Source organism: Hyla sarda, chromosome 1, assembly GCF_029499605.1.
Source record: "Hyla sarda isolate aHylSar1 chromosome 1, aHylSar1.hap1, whole genome shotgun sequence".
Classification (NCBI taxonomy): domain Eukaryota; kingdom Metazoa; phylum Chordata; class Amphibia; order Anura; family Hylidae; genus Hyla; species Hyla sarda.
The window spans coordinates 573,873,201-573,895,093 of record NC_079189.1 but is presented as its reverse complement, the minus strand read 5'-3'; the positions used below and the strand labels follow the sequence as shown (position 1 = coordinate 573,895,093).

General features: G+C 45.0%; 1 protein-coding gene across 5 annotated transcripts in view; it reads right to left on the bottom strand.

Moving 5' to 3' along the window:
• The window catches only part of LOC130294357 (acyl-coenzyme A amino acid N-acyltransferase 1-like), a 32,801-nt gene extending 15,467 nt beyond the window's left edge, over positions 1-17,334 (bottom strand). For 2 of the 5 annotated variants that reach the window (XM_056544045.1, XM_056544054.1), the window contains exon 1: positions 16,668-16,956. In XM_056544045.1, coding sequence (XP_056400020.1) covers positions 16,668-16,719 — 52 coding nt within the window. In that variant the 5' untranslated portion in view covers positions 16,720-16,956. Of the gene's footprint in view, positions 1-16,667; positions 16,957-17,283 lie in introns of those variants that run through there. The other 3 variants (XM_056544062.1, XM_056544071.1, XM_056544075.1) reach the window with 2 other exon arrangements.
• Between the last annotated feature and the right edge of the window lie 4,559 nt (positions 17,335-21,893).

Here is a 21,893-nt window from a genome sequence, read left to right as displayed (position 1 = left end):
GCGGGGATGCGATTCGCATAGCGGGACGCGCCCGCTCGCGAATCGCATCCCAACTCACTCACTCGCCTGTCCCGGCCCCCGGCTGTCATGTCCTGGCGCGCGCGGCTCCACTCCTTAGGGCGCGCGCGCGCCAGCTCTCTAAGATTTAAAGGGCCAGTGCACCAGTGATTGGTGCCTGGCCCAATCAGCCTGATTAGCTTCCACCTGCTCCCTGGCTATATTACCTCACTTCCCCTGCACTTCCCTGCCGGATCTTGTTGCCTTGTGCCAATGAAAGCGTTAAGTGTTGTCCAAAGCCTGTGTTCCAGATCTCCTGCTATCCTTATTGACTACGAACCTTGCCGCCTGCCCCGACCTTCTGCTACGTCTGACCTTGCCTCTGCCTAGTCCTTCTGTCCCACGCCTTCTCAGCAGTCAGCGAGGTTGAGCCGTTGCCGGTGGATACGACCTGGTTGCTACCGCCGCAGCAAGACCATCCCGCTTTGCGGCGGGCTCTGGTGAAAACCAGTAGCAACCCTAGAACCGGTCCACCGACACATTCCACGCCAATCCCTCGCTGACACAGAGGATCCACATCCAGCCTGCCGAACCGTGACAGTAGATCCGGCCATGGATCCCGCTGAGGTGCCGCTGCCAAGTCTCGCTGACCTTTCCACTGTGGTCGCCCAGGAATCGCAGCAAATTGCCCAACAAGGACAGCAGCTGTCGCAGTTGACCGCCACATTACATAGTTACATAGTTAGTATGGTTGAAAAAAGACATACGTCCATCAAGTCCAACCAGGGAATTGAAGGGAAGGGTGTAAGAGGATAAGGGAAAGGGATGTAGTTTTATAATTCTGCATAAGCATTAATGTTATTTTGTTCCAGGAATGTATCTAACCCTGTTTTAAAGCTGTTAATTGTTCCTGCTGTGACCAGTTCCTGAGGTAGACTGTTCCATAAGTTCACAGTTCTCATGGTAAAGAAAGCGTGTCGCCCCTTTAGACTAAACCTTTTCTTCTCCAGACGGAGGGAGTGCCCCCTCGTCCTTTGGGGGGGGTTAACCTGGAACGGTTTTTCTCCATATTTTTTGCATGGGCCATTTATATACTTATATACGTTTATCATATCCCCCCTTAAACGTCTCTTCTCAAGACTAAACAATTGTAACTCCTTTAATCGCTCCTCATAGCTAAGGTGTTCCATGCCCCATATTAGTTTAGTCGCGCGTCTCTGCACCCTTTCCAACTCCGCAGTGTCCCTCTTATGAACAGACGACCAAAACTGAACAGCATATTCCAGGTAAGGCCGTACCAATGCTTTATAAAGGGGGAGTATTATGTCCCTGTCCCTTGAGTCCATGCCTCTTTTGATACATGACAATATCCTGCTGGCTTTGGAAGCAGCAGCCTGACATTGCATGCTATTCTGTAGTCTGTGATCTACAAGTACACCCAGATCCTTCTCTACAAGTGACTCTGCCAGTTTAATCCCCCCTAAGACATACGATGCATGCATGTTCTTAGTACCCAGATACATAACTTTACATTTATCCACATTGAACCTAATTTGCCAAGTGGATGCCCAGACACTTAGTCTATCCAAGTCATCTTGTAACCTATACACATCCTCTATAGACTGTACCTTGCTACAAAGCTTGGTGTCATCTGCAAAGATAGAAACAGAGCTGTTAATACCATCCTCTATATCATTGATAAATAAATTAAACAGCAGCGGGCCCAGTACTGAACCTTGGGGTACACCACTAATAACCGGGGACCAATCACAGTAAGAATCATTGACCACCACTCTCTGGGTACGATCCATGAGCCAGTGTTCAGTCCAGTTTCAAACTAAAGTTTCCAAGCCCAAGGACCTTAACTTACCTGTCAGACGTCTGTGAGGGACAGTATCAAACGCTTTGGCAAAATCCAGAAACACTATATCCACAGCCATTCCTCTGTCAAGGCTTCTACTCACCTCTTCAAAAAAGCAAATTAGATTGGTTTGACAACTTCTATCCTTAGTAAACCCATGCTGGCTATCACTTATAATACTATTATCCCCTATGTATTCCTGTATGTAATCCCTTATAAGTCCTTCAAACAATTTACCCACAATGCACGTTAGACTTACCGGTCTATAATTGCCTGGCGAAGACCTAGAGCCCTTCTTGAAGATTGGTGCCACATTCGCCTTGCGCCAGTCCCTTGGCACAATACCAGACACCAGAGAATCTCTAAATATCATGAACAAGGGTACAGATATTACTGAACTTACCTCTCTAAGAACTCTTGGGTGTAGTCCATCCGGCCCTGGAGATTTGCTTACATTTACTTTACTTAACTTACCTTGTACCATTTCTACATTAAGCCAGTTCAATACATTATATGATGTGTTACCAGTACTGACCTGGCCAATGTCAGCTCCTTTTTCCATAGTGTATACAGAACTAAAGAACCCATTCAGTAGCTCCGCCTTCTCTTGATCGCCCCTGACAACCTCCCCATTATCATTATTAAGGGGTCCTACATGCTCTGTCCTTGGTTTTTTTGTATTTATATATCTAAAAAAATATTTAGGATTAGTTTTGCTTTCTTTGGCCACCTGTCTCTCATTTTGAATTTTTGCTGTTTTTATTACATTTTTACAGATTTTATTAAGCTCCTTGTACTGTTTAAATGTTATAGCTGACCCATCAGATTTGAATTTTTTGAAGGCTATTTTTTTGTTGTTTATTGCTCTTTTAACCTCATTTGTCAGCCATGTAGGATTTAGTTTTAATCGTTTATATTTGTTCCCCTTTGGTATATATTTAGCTGTATAGTAATTTAGAGTTGATTTAAAGATGTCCCATTTCCCTTCTGTATCAGTATTTGAGAACACCTCCCCCCAGTCTATGTCCTGTAGTGCAGCTCTCAGCCCAGGGAAATTTGCCTTTTTAAAGTTATATGTTTTTGCTTTCCCCGTCTGTCTTTGTTTTCTACATTTTAAGTCAAAAGTAACTATATTGTGGTTGCTATTACCAAGGTTTTCCCGCACAGTTACATTACCAACCAGCTCTGCTGTCACGATTCGGCTTCCAGGTGGTGGATCCTCTGTGTCAGCGAGGGATTGGCGTGGACCGTGCTAGTGGACCGGTTCTAAGAGGCTACTGGTTTTCACCAGAGCCCGCCGCAAAGCGGGATGGTCTTGCTGCGGCAGTAGCAACCAGGTCGTATCCACTAGCAACGGCTCTACCTCGCTGACTGCTGAGAAGGCGTGGGACAGAAGGACTAGGCAGAGGCAAGGTCAGACGTAGCAGAAGGTCGGGGGCAGGCGGCAAGGTTCGTAGTCAGGATGGTTAGCAGAAGTTCAGGTACACAGGCTTTGGACACACTAAACGCTTTCACTGGCACAAGGCAACAAGATCCGGCAAGGGAGTGCATGGGAGGAGATCAGATATAGTCTGGGAGCAGGTGGAAGCCAATTAAGCTAATTGGGCCAGGCACCAATCATTGGTGCACTGGCCCTTTAAGTCTCAGAGAGCTGGCGCGCGCGCGCCCTAGAGAGCGGAGCCGCGCGCGCCAGCACATGACAGCAGGGGACCGGGACGGGTAAGTGACCTGGGATGCGATTCGCGAGCGGGCACGTCCCGCTGTGCGAATCGCATCCCCAACGGCCATGACAGTGCAGCGCTCCCGGTCAGCGGGACTGACCGGGGAGCTGCAGGGAGAAAGACGCCGTGAGCGCTCCGGGGAGGAGCGGGGACCCGGAGCGCTAGGCGTAACATCTGCGTTGTTGGAAATGATCAGATCCAACAAGGCATCACTTCTTGTTGGGTCCTCCACAAACTGGCCCATAAAATTATCCTGCAATAAATTTAGGAATTTTCTCCCCTTTGTAGTTTTAGCCAACCCCGGACCCCAATCTATATCTAGATAGTTAAAATCTCCCATTATTACCACTGTACCTGCCCGGGCGGCCCTCTCTATTTGTTTATACAGCCGACCTTCTATCTCTTCAGTGATATTAGTGGGTCTGTAGATTACACCAAATATTATTTTTTCAGTATTTCCCTCCTTTTGTAATTCTACCCACAGTGATTCCACATCCTCAGAATCATCACACACTATGGCATCGTTCACACTGACTTTCATACCACTTACATGTTACATACAGACAGACTCCACCACCTTTTCTGTTCATTCTATCCTTGCGAAACAATGTAAACCCCTGCAGATTGACAGCCCAGTCATGCGAGGAGTCCAGCCATGACTCAGTGACCCCAACTATATCAATATGTTCCTCCAGTATCAAGGCCTCAATCTCCCCCATTTTATTTGCTAGGCTTCTGGCATTTGTGAACATACACTTTACATATCCATTAAGTTTTACACATATAGTCTCACTAATGGGATTTTCAGAGTTATTGGGGTTAATGTTATTATTTGAGTTATAAGGGCTAATTGTTCTATTTAAGTTATTGGGGCTAATGGGATTTTTTGAGTTATTGGGTCTAACGTTATTATTTAAGTTATTGGGGCTAATGGGATTTTTTGAGTTATTGGGTCTAACGTTATTATTTAAGTTATTGGAGCTAATGGGATTTTTTGCGTTATTGCATCTAACGTTGTTATTTAAGTTATTGGGGCTAACGTATTTTTTGAGTTAATGGGGCTTATTGTAGTTATTGAGTTATTGGGGCTAATGGAATTTTTTGAATTATTGGGATTACAATTTTTCGGGCTACATTTATTTTTACAGCTGGTTTGTAACGCATGAATCTCCTTATCCACTGCTCTTAACCTCCCCCCACAGGACTCCTCTCCACCCACCATTATGTCCTGACCCCTCTCTAACCTATCCATCCCACTGTCTGCTTTCTTTGCTTTATTATCCTCCCCCCACTCACCTAGTTTAAATACTCAGCCACCCCTTCCAGGATTCTCTCCCCCAGCACAGCAGACCCCCTTCCATTCAGGTGCAAATTATCCGTAGAATAGAGTTTGTACCCCAATGAAAAGTCAGCCCAGTGCTCTAAAAACCCAAACCCTTCCCCCTCACACCACGACTTAAGCCATGCATTTAACTCCCTAAGCTCCCGCTGTCTTTCCTGCGATGCGCATGGCACAGGAAGTATTCCAGAGAACACAACCTTAGAGGTCCTTCCCTTCAGCTTGGCACCTAGTTCCTTGTAATTATTCTTCAAGGACCTCCACCTACCATGTATTCTGTCGTTGGTTCCCACATGGACCACGACAGCTGGGTCATCCCCAGCCCCCCCTAGTAATTTGTCCACCCTTTCCACCACATGCCGAACCCTGGCACCAGGGAGACAGCAAACCATTCGGTTGAGGTGGTTTTGGCGACAAATTATTCTATCCGTCTTCCTGATTATAGAATCCCCTACCACAACTAACTGTCTTGGCCTACCTGCGTTACCATCCCCCACACTACTAGTTGAGCTGTTCCCCCGGCTGTTAGGGAGACCAGTATCCACTAGGGTTGCCATCTCTGATACTGAGGCCCTCGCATCATCGCCCAACTTGGCAATTTTACTTGGGAGAGCAGAAGCAGAAGTGACCTTCCTTTTCCTTGTCCCCTTTCCAGTCCCTCTAACTACATTAACCCAGCTCCCTACTTGGGCCTCCTGGCTAGTTTCTCCAACCTCCATTTCTACCCCACTAACTGCTTGCTCTGTAAGATTGTCAATCGCCCTCAATGTTGCATTTTGCTCCTCTAGATCTCTAATACGAGCTTCCAGGTGGGCAACATGCTCACATTTGTCACAGCGGTATTCACCCTGAAGCTGCTGCTCCAGAGATGTATACATGTGGCACAATGTGCACTGAAGAAAACCTCCAATCCTTCTGTCCATATCCTTGTGACAAACAGCTGTTATTAACTATTAAGAAAAACTACTTGTATGAAGGGAGAGTAACACTTACAGTTACAGTGGGTCCTGCTTACAACTCCTGCTTTTTAAACTTCTGCTTATAAAACTTCTCAGATGTAACACTTAATAATACAACACTTTAGAATACAGACCCAGCTTCAGCTAGACTCAGACACAGAACAGGGCTCACAGAGTTTCCCAGTTAGTTTTATACACCTGAGAGCAGTTAATCAATTAACCCCTCCCCCCAGGTGTGCTACAGACAGGAGGGAAAAAAATATATATATATGCAAGGGCTATGCAACCGCTGGAGACACCCTGTTTGGAAAACAATGATCCACAGTATACTCAGCACATGAACTTCTGCTTATAAAACTTCTCAGATGTAACACTTAATAATACAACACTTTAGAATACAGACCCAGCTTCAGCTAGACTCAGTCAGAGCAGGGCTCACAGAGTTTCCCAGTTAATTTTATACACCTGAGAGCAGCTAATCAATTAACCCCTCCCCCAGGTGTGCTACAGACAGGAGGGAAAGAAAAAAATATGCAAGGGCTATGCAGCCGCTGGAGACACCTTGTTTGGAAAACAATGATCCACAGTATACTCAGCACATGAACTTCTGCTTATAAAACTTCTCAGATGTAACACTTAATAATACAACACTTTAGAATACAGACCCAGCTTCAGCTAGACTCAGTCAGAGCAGGGCTCACAGAGTTTCCCAGTTAGTTTTATACACCTGAGAGCAGTTAATCAATTAATCCCTCCCCCAGGTGTGCTACAGACAGGAGGGGGAGGAGGGGGGGGGAAATGCAAGGGCTATGCAACCGCTGGAGACACCCTGTTTGGAAAACAATGATCCACAGTATACTCAGCACATGAACTTCTGCTTATAAAACTTCTCAGATGTAACACTTAATAATACAACACTTTAGAATACAGACCCAGCTTCAGCTAGACTCAGTCAGAGCAGGGCTCACAGAGTTTCCCAGTTAATTTTATACACCTGAGAGCAGTTAATCAATTAACCCCTCCCCCAGGTGTGCTACAGACAGGAGGGGAAAAAAAAAAATATGCAAGGGCTATGCAACCGCTGGAGACACCCTGTTTGGAAAACAATGATCCACAGTATACTCAGCACATGAACTTCTGCTTATAAAACTTCTCAGATGTAACACTTAATAATACAACACTTTAGAATACAGACCCAGCTTCAGCTAGACTCAGTCAGAGCAGGGCTCACAGAGTTTCCCAGTTAGTTTTATACACCTGAGAGCAGTTAATCAATTAACCCCTCCCCCAGGTGTGCTACAGACAGGAGGGGAAAAAAAAATATGCAAGGGCTATGCAACTGCTGGAGACACCCTGTTTGGAAAACAATGATCCACAGTATACTCAGCACATGAACTTCTGCTTATAAAACTTCTCAGATGTAACACTTAATAATACAACACTTTAGAATACAGACCCAGCTTCAGATAGACTCAGTCAGAGCAGGGCTCACAGAGTTTCCCAGTTAGTTTTATACACCTGAGAGCAGTTAATCAATTAACCCCTCCCCCAGGTGTGCTACAGACAGGAAGGAAAAAAAAATAAAAAAATATGCAAGGGCTATGCAACCGCTGGAGACACCCTGTTTGGAAATCAATGATCCACAGTATACTCAGCACATGAACATCTGCTTATAAAACTTCTCAGATGTAACACTTAATAATACAACACTTTAGAATACAGACCCAGCTCCTAGCCTCCGCTTGTCTCTGCCGGACAAATTTGATGGGGACTCTAGACTCTGCCGTGGCTTCTTGTCTCAATGTTCCCTACATATGGAGATGTTGTCGGACCAATTTCCTACAGATTGGTCTAAGGTGGCCTTCGTAGTGAGTCTTCTTTCTGGAAAGGCCTTGTCTTGGGCCACACCGCTCTGGGACCGCAATGATCCTGCCACAGCCACAGTCCAGTCCTTTTTCGCTGAAGTCCGTAGTGTCTTCGAAGAACCAGCCCGAGCTTCTTCTGCCGAGACTGCCCTGCTGAACCTGGTCCACGGTAATTCTTCAGTAGGCGAGTACGCCATCCAATTTTGTACTCTTGCTTCCGAATTGTCTTGGAATAACGAGGCTCTCTGCGCGACCTTTAAAAAAGGCCTATCCAGTAACATCAAGGATGTGCTGGCCGCACGAGAGATTCCTGCCAACCTGCAAGAACTTATCCATTTGGCCACCCGCATTGACATGCGTTTTTCTGAGAGACACCAGGAGCTCCGCCAGGAAAAAGACCTTGATCTCTGGGCACCTCTCCCACAGTATCCTTTGCAATCTACCCCTGTGCCTCCCGCCGAGGAGGCTATGCAAGTGGATCGGTCTCGCCTGACCCATGAAGAGAGGACTCGCCGTAGGGAAAAAAATCTATGTCTGTACTGTGCTAGTACCGAACATTTCTTGGTGGATTGCCCTAGTCGTCCTCCACGTCTAGGAAACGCACGCACCGAGCTCACATGGGTGTGGCGTCCCTTGGTACGAAGTCTGCTTCTCCACGTCTCACTGTGCCCGTGCGGATTTCTCCTTCTGCCAACTCCTCCTTCTCAGCCATGGCCTGCTTGGACTCTGGTGCTTCTGGAAATTTTATTCTGGACTCTTTGGTAAATAAGTTCTGCATCCCGGTGTCCCGTCTCGTCAAGCCGCTCTACATTTCTTCGGTCAACGGAGTGAAGTTGGACTGTACTGTGCGTTACCGCACAGAACCCCTCTTAATCTGCATTGGACCCCATCACGAAAAGATTGAATTGTTCGTCCTTCCCAACTGTACCTCTGAAGTCCTCCTCGGTCTGCCATGGCTCCAGCATCATTCTCCCACCCTTGACTGGACCACCGGGGAGATCAAGAATTGGGGCCCTGCTTGCCGCAAGAAATGCCTCACGTCTCCTCCCAGTCCCGTCAGGCAAGCCTCAGTGCCTCCTCCTACACCTGGTCTCCCCAAAGCCTATCAGGACTATGCTTTGCCTCCTCATAGCCCCCATCCTGGTAACACTCTGCCCCATGCCAAGCTTCACCCTCTGCCCTCCCTCCCCATTCCCACTCCTGCTGAACTGCCTGCCTTTGATGGGGAGACCCTACAATCGCTCCCAGTGTTCTCGTCCCACGTGAAGCAATTGCCGGACAAAAAAAGGGGGAGACCTAACTGGGGGGTACTGTTACGCCGAGCGCTCCGGGTCCCTGCTCCTCCCCGGAGCGCTCGCGGCGTTCCTCTCTCTGCAGCGCCCCGGTCAGACCCGCTGACCGGGAGCGCTGCACTGACACTGCCGGCGGGGATGCAAATCGCATAGCGGGACGCGCTCGCTCGCGAATCGCATCCCAACTCACTCACCTGTCCCGGCCCCCGGCTGCCATGTCCTGGCGTGCGCGGCTCCGCTCCTTAGGGCGCGCGCGCGCCAGCTCTCTAAGATTTAAAGGGCCAGTGCACCAGTGATTGGTGCCTGGCCCAATCAGCCTGATTAGCTTCCACCTGCTCCCTGGCTATATTACCTCACTTCCCCTGCACTTCCCTGCCGGATCTTGTTGCCTTTTGCCAGTGAAAGCGTTTAGTGTTGTCCAAAGCCTGTGTTCCAGATCTCCTGCTATCCTTATTGACTACGAACCTTGCCGCCTGCCCCGACCTTCTGCTACGTCTGACCTTGCCTCTGCCTAGTCCTTCTGTCCCACGCCTTCTCAGCAGTCAGCGAGGTTGAGCCGTTGCCGGTGGATACGACCTGGTTGCTACCGCCGTAGCAAGACCATCCCGCTTTGCGGCGGGCTCTGGTGAAAACCAGTAGCAACCCTAGAACCGGTCCACCGACCCTAAAACCCACCTTCCCGCCCCTTTTCTCTTTATCATTCTATAGGGTATGCCCTCTGAAGGCTAACCCTCAGTTGCGTTTTTTGGGCACAGTTCAACCGCTATTGTTATTACTGTGTACAGTTGTTTAACCCCTTAAGGACCAAGCCCATTTTCACCTTAAGGACCAGAGCGTTTTTTGCACATCTGACCACTGTCACTTTTAACATTAATAATTCTGGCATGCTTTTACTTTTCATTCTGATTCAGAGATAGTTTTTTCGTGACATATTCTACTTTATGTCAGGGGTAAATTATTGTCGATACTTCCAAATTTGATGAAAATTTTTTAAATTTTGCATTTTTTTTTTACTTTGAAAGCTCTCTGCTTATAAGGAAAATGGATATTCCAAATAAATTATATATTGATTCACATATACAATATGTCTACTTTATGTTTGCATCATAAAGTTGACATGTTTTTACTTGTCCCAAACCTCAAGAAATATTATCAAGCAGCGAGCCTGGGTCCGCTTACCCAGTTTCACATACACCACTCTAGCCCCCAATGGGTTTCTATTGAACAGTTAGCTGCACCCACCACCCCTATATCACTTTTACATTGGCTCTCAGTTAAGGAAAGGCCCTTAATCCTCTCTCCTATTTTATCGCAATCGCTACAATTATGGGATAGCCTTTGCAATAGATTCCCTCTACAATGAATCCATACCCCGGTGCGTAATCCAAAATTTCGCTGGCTTTCTCTTAGTGGACGAATAAGGGATTGTTTTGCATAGGTGACTTTATTGATAGATTGGGTATCAAACCATTTGCCTACTTCAGCGCCTTCTATAAGCTACCCGACTCAGAATTATTCCGCTACAATCAAATTGCTAATTTTTTGTCAGGTCTTAAGAAGGCGGGGACGGATATAACTTCCCGCACCTCTTATGAATCATTGTTCCAATAGCCGGGGCATTATTTCCACTATGTATGATACCTTATTGTCTACCCGCACCAAATTGCCGTACATGATTGCCTGGGAGAAGGACCTGGGGAAGGAAAATGAATTGAAAGATTGGATCCTTAGCGCCTCTGTCAACTCCAAACTCTCCATTAACACATCCTTGCAGGAAGCGGGCTGGAAAGTGCTCCTTCGATGGTACTTGGTTCCTACTAAAATGTACCCCACAGCTTCTCCATTATGCTTCCGTAATTGCCAGCAGATGGGAACTATGTTTCATATTTGGTGGGCTTGCCCACGTGTAAAACGCTTTTGGATACGGGTATATTATTTTATTTTGTCGGTAACAGGTGTGAACCTCGTGAAATCCCCGGAGCAAGCTCTACTAAATGCCCCAATCCCGAATATCTCAAAGGGACTATGCAAACTTATTTCCTAAATTTTTCTAGCCGCTAAGATAGCCATAGCGACTAATTGGAAATCAAGTTCTGTACAATTTCAGCTGATATGCCCCAAGTTAAATTGGATAATGGCTAATGACAAATTGACGAGCCTTTTAAATGATTCCCAACAGTCGTTTGAGGCTACCTGGCAACCTTGGGTGGACTATCTGGGTAATCCTTCTTGAAGTTTCTGTCTCTGTTCTTTTCTCCTCTTACCTTCCTTTCTTTTTCTCCTACTGGAACAATCTCCCTGTCCTGTTTCGTTCCTTGTGCTGTCTCCCCTTGTGTGTCTGTCTTTGTATTGTTTAAAACCCGGTGCCACCGGGCTAATTTGTCTAATCATATACTGGTTGATTCAGGTAGCTTTGGCTCCTTCCAAAGGCTCATCTTGTGTCTCTTGTTCAAGCGGAGGAGCCTTCATAGGAATCCCTTAATGGGAAGCCACAACTGATTTGTGACTTTGCGACCCGAACCTTTCGGACTTATGCTTAATATATTGCTACCGTATATACTCGAGTATAAGCCGACCCGAGTATAAGCCGAGACCCCTAATTTCAACCCAAAATCCCAGGAAAAGTTATTGACTCGAGTATAAGCCTAGGGTGGGAAATACCTCATCCCCCCCTGTCATCATCCAGACCCGTCATTAACATCCTCATCATCATCCCCTTGTCATCATCCCACACATCCCCCTTCATCATCCCCTTATCATCCCACACATCCCCCCTTCATCATCCCCTTGTCATCATCCCACACATCCCCCCTTCATCATCCCCTTATCATCCCACACATGCCCCCTTCATCATCCCCTTATCATCCCACACATCCCCCCTTCATCATCCCCTTATCATCCCGCACATCCCCCCTTCAATCCCCTTATCATCCCACACATCCCCCCTTCATCATCCCCTTGTAATCATCCCACACCCCCCCTTCATCATCCCCTTGTCATCATCCCCACCCCCCTTCATCATCCCCACACCCCCCCTTCATCATCCTCTTCTCATCATTCGCCCTCAGTGGTCTTCAACCTGCGGACCTCCAGAGGTTTCAAAACTACAACTCCCAGCAAGCCCGGGCAGCCATCGGCTGTCCGGGCTTGCTGGGAGTTGTAGTTTTGAAACCTCCGGAGGTCCGCAGGTTGAAGACCACTGCGGCCTTCGACATCATCCAGCCCCCTCTCACCCCCTTTAGTTCTGAGTACTCACCTCCGCTCGGCGCTGGTCCGGTCCTGCAGGGCTGTCCGGAGAGGAGGTGGTCCGGTGGGATAGTGGTTCCGGGCTGCTATCTTCACCGGGGGCGCCTCTTCTCCGCGCTTCCGGCCCGTAATAGAGGCGTTGCCTTGACAACGACGCAGAAGTACGTTGGCAATGAACGCACCTCTGCGTCGTTGTCAAGGCAACGTGACTATTCTGAGGCCGGGCCCGAAGCGCTTAGAAGAGGCGCCCCCGGTGAAGATAGCAGCCCGGAACCACTATCCCACCGGACCACCTCCTCACCGGACAGTCCTGCAGGACCGGACCAGCGCCGAGCGGAGGTGAGTACTCAGAACTAAAGGGGGTGAGAGGGGGCTGGATGATGTTGAAGGCCACAGTGGTCTTCAACCTGCGGACCTCCGGAGGTTTCAAAACTACAACTCCCAGCAAGCCCGGACAGCCGATGGCTGCCCGGGCTTGCTGGGAGTTGTAGTTTTGAAACCTTTGGAAGTCCGCAGGTTGAAGACCACTGCGGGTGGGGGAGTTCACTCGAGTATAAGCCGAGGGGGGTGTTTTCAGCACGAAAAATCGTGCTGAAAAACTCGGCTTATACTCGAGTATATACGGTAATTACTTGTTTAAGTTTACAATTCTTTACAGTTGGCATAATGTGTACTGCTGATGCTATAGGTTTTTGTATGCTTATTCATGTTTGATCATCTTAATAATAATAAAAACTTTGAAACAGACATGTTTTTACTTTTGGAAGACATCAGAGGGCTTCAAAGATCAGCAGTAATTTTCTAATTTTTCACAAAATTTTCTAAATCGTAATTTTTCAGGGACGAGTTCAGTTTTGAAGTGGATTTGAAGGGCCTTCATATTAGAAATACCCCACAAATGACCCCATTATAAAAACTGCACCCCTCAAAGTATTCAAAATGACATTCAGTAAGTGTGTTAACCCTTTAGGTGTTTCACAGGAATAGCAGAAAAGTGAAGGAGAAAATTCAAATTCTTCATTTTTTTACACTTGCATGTTCTTGTAGACCCGTTTTTTTAATTTTTACAAGTAGTAATAGGAGAAAAGCCCCCCAAAATGTGTAACCCAATTTCTCTCGAGTAAGGAAATACCTCATATGTGTATGTCAATTGTTCGGAGGTCGCAGTAGAGGGCTCATAAGGGAAGGAGCAACAATGGGATTTTGGAGAGTGAATTTTGCTGAAATGGGGGCATGTCACATTTAGGAAGCCCCTATGGTGCCAGAACAGCAGAAAACCCCACATGGCATACCATTTTGGAAACTACACCTCTCAAGGCATGTAACAAGGGGTCCAGTGAGCTTTATCATTCCACAGGTGTTTGACGACTTTTCGTTAAAGTCGGATGTGTAAATGAAAAAATTTTTTTTGACTAAAGTGCATTTTTTCCCCAAATTTACCATGTTTACCAACGGTAATGGGAGAAAATGCCCACCAAAATTTGTAACCCCATCTCTTCTGAGTATGGAAATACCCCATGTTAGGACATAAAATGCTCTGCGGGCTAACTACAATGCTCAGAAGAGGAGTTACATTTGGCTTTTGGAAAGCAAATTTTGCTGAAATGGTTTTTGGGGGCATGTCGCATTTAGGAAGCCCCTGTGGTGCCAGAACAGCAAAAAAAACACATGGCATACTATTTTGGAAACTACAACCCTTAAGGAACGTAACAAGGGGTACAGTGAGCCTTAACGCCTCACAGGTGTTTGATGACTTTTTGTTAAAATTGGATGTGTAAATGAAAAAAACTATTTTACAAGGGGTAATAGGAGAAAATGACCCCCAAAATTTATAACCCCATATCTTCTGAGTATGGAAATACCCCCTGTGTGGATGTCAAGTGCTCTGCTGGCGCACAACAATGCTCAGAAGAGGTGGAGCGCCATTGAGCTTTTGGAAAGAGAATTTGTTTGGAATGGAAGTCAGGGGCCATGTGCGTTTACAAAGCCCCCTGTGGTGCCAGAACAGTGGACCTCCCCCCCCCCCCTCCCCCCACATGTGACCCCATTGTGGAAGCTACACACCTCACAGAATTTAATAAGGGGTGTAGTGAGTATTTACACCCCACTGGCGTTTGACGGATCATTGGAACAGTGGGCTGTGCAAATGAAAAATTTATTTTTAGACTTCCGCAGTGTTCCCAAAATGTTTTACATAATTGTTTACAAACATTATTGCATTTACCCTTCTAACTCCTTTTTCTTTCTATGTTTTGTGACTAACCTGGCTTCTTTCTTCGTCCCCAATGCCCGATCAGAGAAGCGACACAGCTTACGTAGTGGGCATAGCGAGATGTACCTCTCGCGTTCAGTATGTGACGTCATAAGCCTGCCCCGGCGTGTGATTGACACAGTCACCATGGTAACTATATTACCTGGCCGTGCACACTTACCTGTATGGTGTGACCAAGCGGGTAAACCCCAAAAACGGCGCAGTCGCTGCACATGCACCCCCGAAAGCCAGAGCAGTGCAGCATTTAACTCTTCAGCTGACATGAAGAGTGATAACACACTTCAAGTAACTGTTTTTCTCTGTACACAGTCTACAGGTATGACTCAGGTTAAAGGGACAGGACCACAACATATGAAAAACGTCGATTGTGTGAGCCAGAAAAGAGAAAACTATGCACCTCCCTACCGAATACTGCTGATAGATAGGATAGATAGATACTGTAGATAGATATACAAAAAAGAAGCTTGCAGCAGCACTCTTGGTCAAAAAATGGAGGCTCTTAGTGCACTTTTTGATCAAAACGTGTCCCCGATCCACCACGCGGAGGTGGCCTCATTTCGGATGGACCCTAACACTCATTTCACTCACCTCTGCTGGGCACATGGCCTCTAACTGGGTGACATGCTGAATCCACTATCAATTTAAAAAAACCTCCTGTGAAACAGGGAGGGGTGCACGGCTACAGAGGGTGCCACTCCCCCTAAATTGCACAGCAAAAAGAAAAATTGCCAGCACAACTACCTAATACACGGGCGCACGCTGCTGTGGCAAATATAGAGTATGCAAAAAAGAAGGTTGCAGCAGCACTCTTGGTCAAAAAATGGAGTCTCTTAGCGCACTTTACTGTATTTGCCACAGCAGCGTGCACCCGTGTATTAGGTAGTTGTGCTGGCTATTTTTCTTTTTGTTTTTGCTGTGCAAAAGTGCGCTAAGAGCCTCAATTTTTTGACCAAGAGTGCTGCTGCAACCTTCTTTTTTGTATACTCTGTATTTGCCACAGCAGCGTGCACCCGTGTATTAGGTAGTTTTTCTTTTTGTTTTTACTGTAGATAGATAGAAGATAGATATTGTATAGAAATGAGATAGATCTTTGGTTGTATTACACATACGGGGGAGTGGCTACCTCCATGTTGGCTCCTGCACCCCACCCACCTCTATTAGGTGTATATAAGGTGCCTTGGATGTTTCAGACCTTGCAATGCCTGCTGTATTGTTCACACAGAGGCATATACACAGTGTAGGGTCCGTCCCAGAATGAGGTCACCTTACCGTGGTGGGACGGTCCACGCTATTTGGCCGCCAAATTCGCAAGCTAAGTACCTCATAATTTCATAGTTTCATATTTTCATTTATTGCACTACAGCTGTATAGCTTTTCATGTTCTATCTATATACTCATGTTTTATCTATATACTCATGTTTCATCTATATATTTGTGCTAGCAGTGTGCTGCTGTATTCTCCTGTTGCTGTATATTTAGCCCAGCAGCTTGCACCTGTGAGCCAGGTCTATACAATAGTTTGGAATCAAATAGTGCTGGCCAACTTATTCTTTGGTTAGATAGATAGATAGATAGATAGATAGATAAATAGATATGAGACAGATAGATATGAGATAGATAGATATAAAAAAAAAAAACAGCTGCACTTCAAAGAATGTATGGAGGTGGTACATGCAGCAATTGTAGGCAAGGTCAGGAGCCAAATGAAGATCCACAAACAAACAGGTCACAGCAGAAGAACATGTAGCTTTATTCCTTTCCAAATCATTAAACAATACCATATGCAATGTTTCTGCTGCCCATGCAGCCTTTTTCAAGCACAAAGACAAAGGGGGAGATTTATCAAAACCTGTGCAGAGGAAGAGTGGTGCAGTTGCCCATAGCAACCAATCAGATCGCCTCTTTCATTTTCCACAGGCCTCTAAAGAGGCCTGTGGAAAATGAAAGAAGCAATCTGATTGGTTGCTATGGGCAACTGCACCACTCTTCCTCTGCAGAGGTTTTGATAAATCTCTCTCAATGTGATTACAATAGTGGTGGTATATATGGTAGGACATACATAATTAATTACAGTACAACAATTAATGATATAAAAGTGAAAAAATAAGTGATTACCATTATACATAGCAAGGCTTGTAATCCTACAGCATATATAAGTACATATCATTTGTTCATATGTATAGCAGGTATTAGCCAGCTCACCCTCTTGCCACCTGGATGCATGGACTGGCGCAGACTACACCACACTTGTGAGCATAGAAAAGAAGATTGTCTGGCACAGGAACTCTTGCGAAGAATCGATGCTTTATTGAATAAAGTCCGATGAACGACAACAGGACATCACAGGGTGAAGCGTTTCGGCCTCACGCAGGAAGCCTTACTCATACAACTAAACATCTGACACAGAATCATATAAATAGGTACGGGGCGGAGGGGGGTGGATACCAATTAGCACAAATTGCCCAAAGGTGACACCTAATGAAATTTCCACACAACGTATGCCTACTTATAAACAACATGGCACATATAACTAAATGATATGTGAATAAGTACAAAAATACAGATAAAACAATTACAAATTGTGCACAAAAAATAATGCATTAATAAATTATGGTTACGTCATATGCTGAATAAGATACATCTCAAAAAATCACTGTAAATGTACAGATTGGCCATGAGTAGATACTAGGAATATATCCATGTATGTATATAGAGGGAGATTCATCAAAACCTGTCCTGAGGAAAAGTTGCTGAGTTGCCCATAGCAACCAATCAGATCGCTTCTTTCATTTCTGAAGGGGCCTCTGAAAAATGAAAGAAGCGATCTGATTGGTTGCTATGGGCAACTCAGCAACTTTTCCTCTGGACAGGTTTTGATAAATCTCCCTCTATATACATACATCGATGTATGGCGGCCATTTTGAAGTCAGCCATTTTGAATCCAACTTTTGTTTTTTCATTAAGAAGAGGGTCATGTGACACATCAAACTTATTAAGAATTTCACAAGAAAAACAATGATGTGCTTGGTTTTAATGTAACTTTATTCTTTCATGAGTTATTTACAAGTTTCTGACCACTTATAAAATGTGTTCAATGTGCTGCCCTTTGTGTTGGATTGTCAATGCAACCCTCTTCTCCCACTCTTCACCCACTGATAGCAACACCGCAGGAGAAATGCTAGCACAGGCTTCCAGTATCCGTATACACTGCTATATACTACTATATACACCGCAGGAGAAATGCTAGCACAGGCTTCCAGTATCCGTATACACTGCTATATACTACTATATACACCACAGGAGAAATGCTAGCACAAGCTTCCAGTATCCGTATACACTGCTATATACTACTATATACACCGCAGGAGAAATGATAGCACAGGCTTCCAGTATCCGTATACACTGCTATATACTACTATATACACCACAGGAGAAATGCTAGCACAAGCTTCCAGTATCCGTATACACTGCTATATACTACTATATACACCGCAGGAGAAATGATAGCACAGGCTTAGAGTATCCGTATACACTGCTATATACTACTATATACACCGCAGGAGAAATGCTAGCACAGGCTTCCAGTATCCGTATACACTGCTATATACTACTATATACACCGCAGGAGAAATGCTAGCACAGGCTTCCAGGATCTGTATCCGTAGTTTCAGGATCTGCACATCTCGTAACTTCACAGTGTGGTGGCGGATGAGAGGATACTGTCTTGTGGGAGTGCAGGGTGTTTAGGGTGTCGTTGGGCAGGATAGTTAAGGGCGCAGTTAACCCTTGTCACTCGTGACGCCAGGGTGCGGGTTAAATGCTGTGTTCTTGATAGGCCTATTGCCACCCTTCCCAAGAGCAATAGGTGATGCAGAAAATAAAGGATTGTCCATAACCGCTGTTAACTGAAAACTTGCAGGAACTTTTACTGAGGAGTTTCTGTGCATGTAACAGTAGTAACAGTCCAGATAACAGAGTCTCTTACATATAGCTTGAGCAGCGATTGACAGTCGGTTGGGATCAGATAAGCCCAATTTAGCTTTTGAAGAATTGTATAGCAGAGATCCGCTTGATTTAGGGGAGTAATTAGGTCCAGTGATCTTGCGATGAGTAGCGGGGAATTGTTTAGTCTATCCGCTAGTTTAGAGGCCTAGGCCGCAAGGCTTTGGCCTAGTAATTTGTCTTGTAAGCTGCGGAGGTCCTACCTCTTCCAGAGTAAGCAACCTAAGAGAGGGATCAAGATGGCGCCGCTCCCTTATATGGGCAGGGGCCGGCCATTTTGGATTGGTCCATAACGACTGTCACTCACCGTTACAGTGCATTGTGGGTGAACACGTCATGGGAACCTCCAAAGGTCCTAAAGCAAAAACCATAGAGTTACAACCTATTCACGTGACCCGCAGGTCCTGCTACGCTCCGAACAGCTAGATAACTAAATATATACATATATATATATACTTATATTAATATTGAATAGAACTGCTATATAGTTATAGACTAAATGTGAGGTGACAAGGGGGGATCTACAACAGAGGGACCCCGACGTCCTAGGGACTCTGGCTATGGGGACCTCTACACAGGTAACGTATATAATACAGTACCGGGACACCACAACAGCATAGACAATTGCCTTCAGATGACCCCAAAGATAAAAGTCTAAGGGGGTCAGATCAGGAGACCTTGGGGGCCATTCAACTGGCCCACGACGACCAATCCACTTTCCAGGAAACTGTTCATCTAGGAATGCTCGGACCTGGCACGTTCCCTGAGTTTTTCCAGTGGGGTGGTGCACCACCACATTATGGGTGTCAGGTCCAAGCATTCCTAGATGAACAGTTTCCTGGAAAGTGGATTGGTCGTCGTGGGCCAGTTGAATGGCCCCCAAGGTCTCCTGATCTGACCCCCTTAGACTTTTATCTTTGGGGTCATCTGAAGGCAATTGTCTATGCTGTGAAGATACGAGATGTGCAGCACCTGAAACTACGGATACTGGAAGCCTGTGCTAGCATTTCTCCTGCGGTGTATATAGTAGTATATAGCAGTGTATATGGATACTGGAAGCCTGTGCTAGCATTTCTCCTGCGGTGTATATAGTAGTATATAGCAGTGTATACGGATACTGGAAGCCTGTGCTAGCATTTCTCCTGCGGTGTTGCTATCAGTGGGTGAAGAGTGGGAGAAGAGGGTTGCATTGACAATCCAACACAATGGGCAGCACATTGAACCCATTTTATAAGTGGTCAGAAACTTGTAAATAACTCATGAAATAATAAAGTTATGTTAAAACCAAGCACATCATTGTTTTTCTTGGGAAATTCCCAATAAGTTTTATGTGTCACATGACCCTCTTCCTATTGAAAAAACAAAAGTTGAATTCAAAATAGCCGACTTCAAAATGGCCACCATGGTCACCCCATCTTGAAAAGTTTCCCCCCTCACATATACTAATGTGCCACATACAGGAAGTTAATATCACCAACCATTCCCATTTTATTAAGATGTATCCATATAAATGGCCAACCCTGTACATGGACCATCAGTTTGTGCGAGCCAATAGAAAACCGTTCACACATTAGTTAGCACGAATATGCATAACATGCATAGAAAGTACAGTTACAGATGATACTATATTAAATGTGCCAATGACGAATTCCATATATAGAGCCGCAGTGAACAGTGGCATGTGAATCAATATTGTAACATAAATTACAGTGTACACTGACACCTTATAGTATAAATAGACAATTACAACATATTCACTGCAGTCTAAAAAGAATGGCAAGAAGCACTGAAACGACTGAAATTCTGTACATTAGTTTACATAAGGTAGGGAATAAATAATGCTGACATATTAAAAAAGAGGAAAGAGAATATATATATATATATATATATATATATATATATATATAGATGAAAGAGGAATAGCCCGGAAGTACATGCCAATGAAGAATTAGGAATTCTACAGAGACAGAAGAGGAACCTGTTTAACCCCTTAAGGACATGCGCCGTAAATGTACGGCGCTGCATAGTGTCACTTAGCGCACAGCGCCGTACATTTACGAGCGCAGGAGATGCCCTTGCTTCATTCCCGGCGGGTTCCTGCGCGCTGATGTCTGCCATTAACCCCTCAGATGCCGTGATCAATACAGATCACAGCATCTGCGGCACTTACAATGGCTGATCTGATCGCCCGCGCCACTGCCACGGGGATCAAATCAGCCAAGATGGCGGACGGAGGTCCCCTCTCCTGCCTCCGTCCGTCTCCCAGGGTTTTCTGCACTGATCTGCCTGTCAGCAGACCAGAGCAGAAGATCGCCAATAATACTCATCAGTGCTATGCCCTATGCATAGCAGTGAACAGTATTAGCAATCTAATGATTGCTATAAATAGTTCCCTATTGGGACAAAAAAAAAAAGTGTAAAATAAATGTAAAAAAAAAAGTTTAAAAGTGAAAAAAAAAAAAGTGAAAAGCCCCTCCCCCAATAAAGTTTTAAATCACCCCTTTTCCCCATATTAATACAAAAAAGCGTAACAAATTATAAATAATAAACATATTTTGTATCGCCGCGTGCGTAAATGTCCAAACTATAAATATATAATGTTAATGATCCCGAACGCTGTTAATGTTTTTAAAAAAAAAGTAAAAAATTTCTGCTTTTTTGTCCCATCAAACTGCAAATTTTTTTATAAAAAGCGATCAAAAAGTTACATATATATGCAAATGTAGTACCAAACTACAGATCATGTTGCAAAAAATTAGCCCTCAAACATCTGTGAATACAGAAAAATAAGAAAGTTAGAGGTGGTCAAAATAGGGCAATTTTAAACATACTGATTTTGTAAAAAAAAAAAAAAAAAAAAAAAGTTTGAGATTTTTTTAACAGCAGTGCAATAATAGAAAAGTATGTAACCATACTACATAATACAGAAAACATGTAATTTTTACCGCAAAGTGTATAGCGCGAAAACGAAACCCCCCCCCCCAAATTTGCTAAATTATGATTTTCCTCCTCCTTACCATACATTTTAGGGTAAAATGAGTGATGTCATTACAAAGTACATCTGATCACGCAAAAAACAATCCCTTATATGGGTCTGGGAATGGAAATATCAAAGTTATGAATTTTAGAAGGCGAGGAGGAAAAAACGAAAATGCAAAAATAAAATTGGCTGTGTTCTTAAGGTCAAAATGGGCTGTGTCCTTAAGGGGTTAAACTGGGATGTTGGAAATAAAAATCCCAATTTAATTCAGAACATATGACCAGACCAGATATTAGTAATGAATTACATCTTGCCTCTTGTTCAGACCAACGGGAAAACGTGTTCCCATCTTTAGGCTC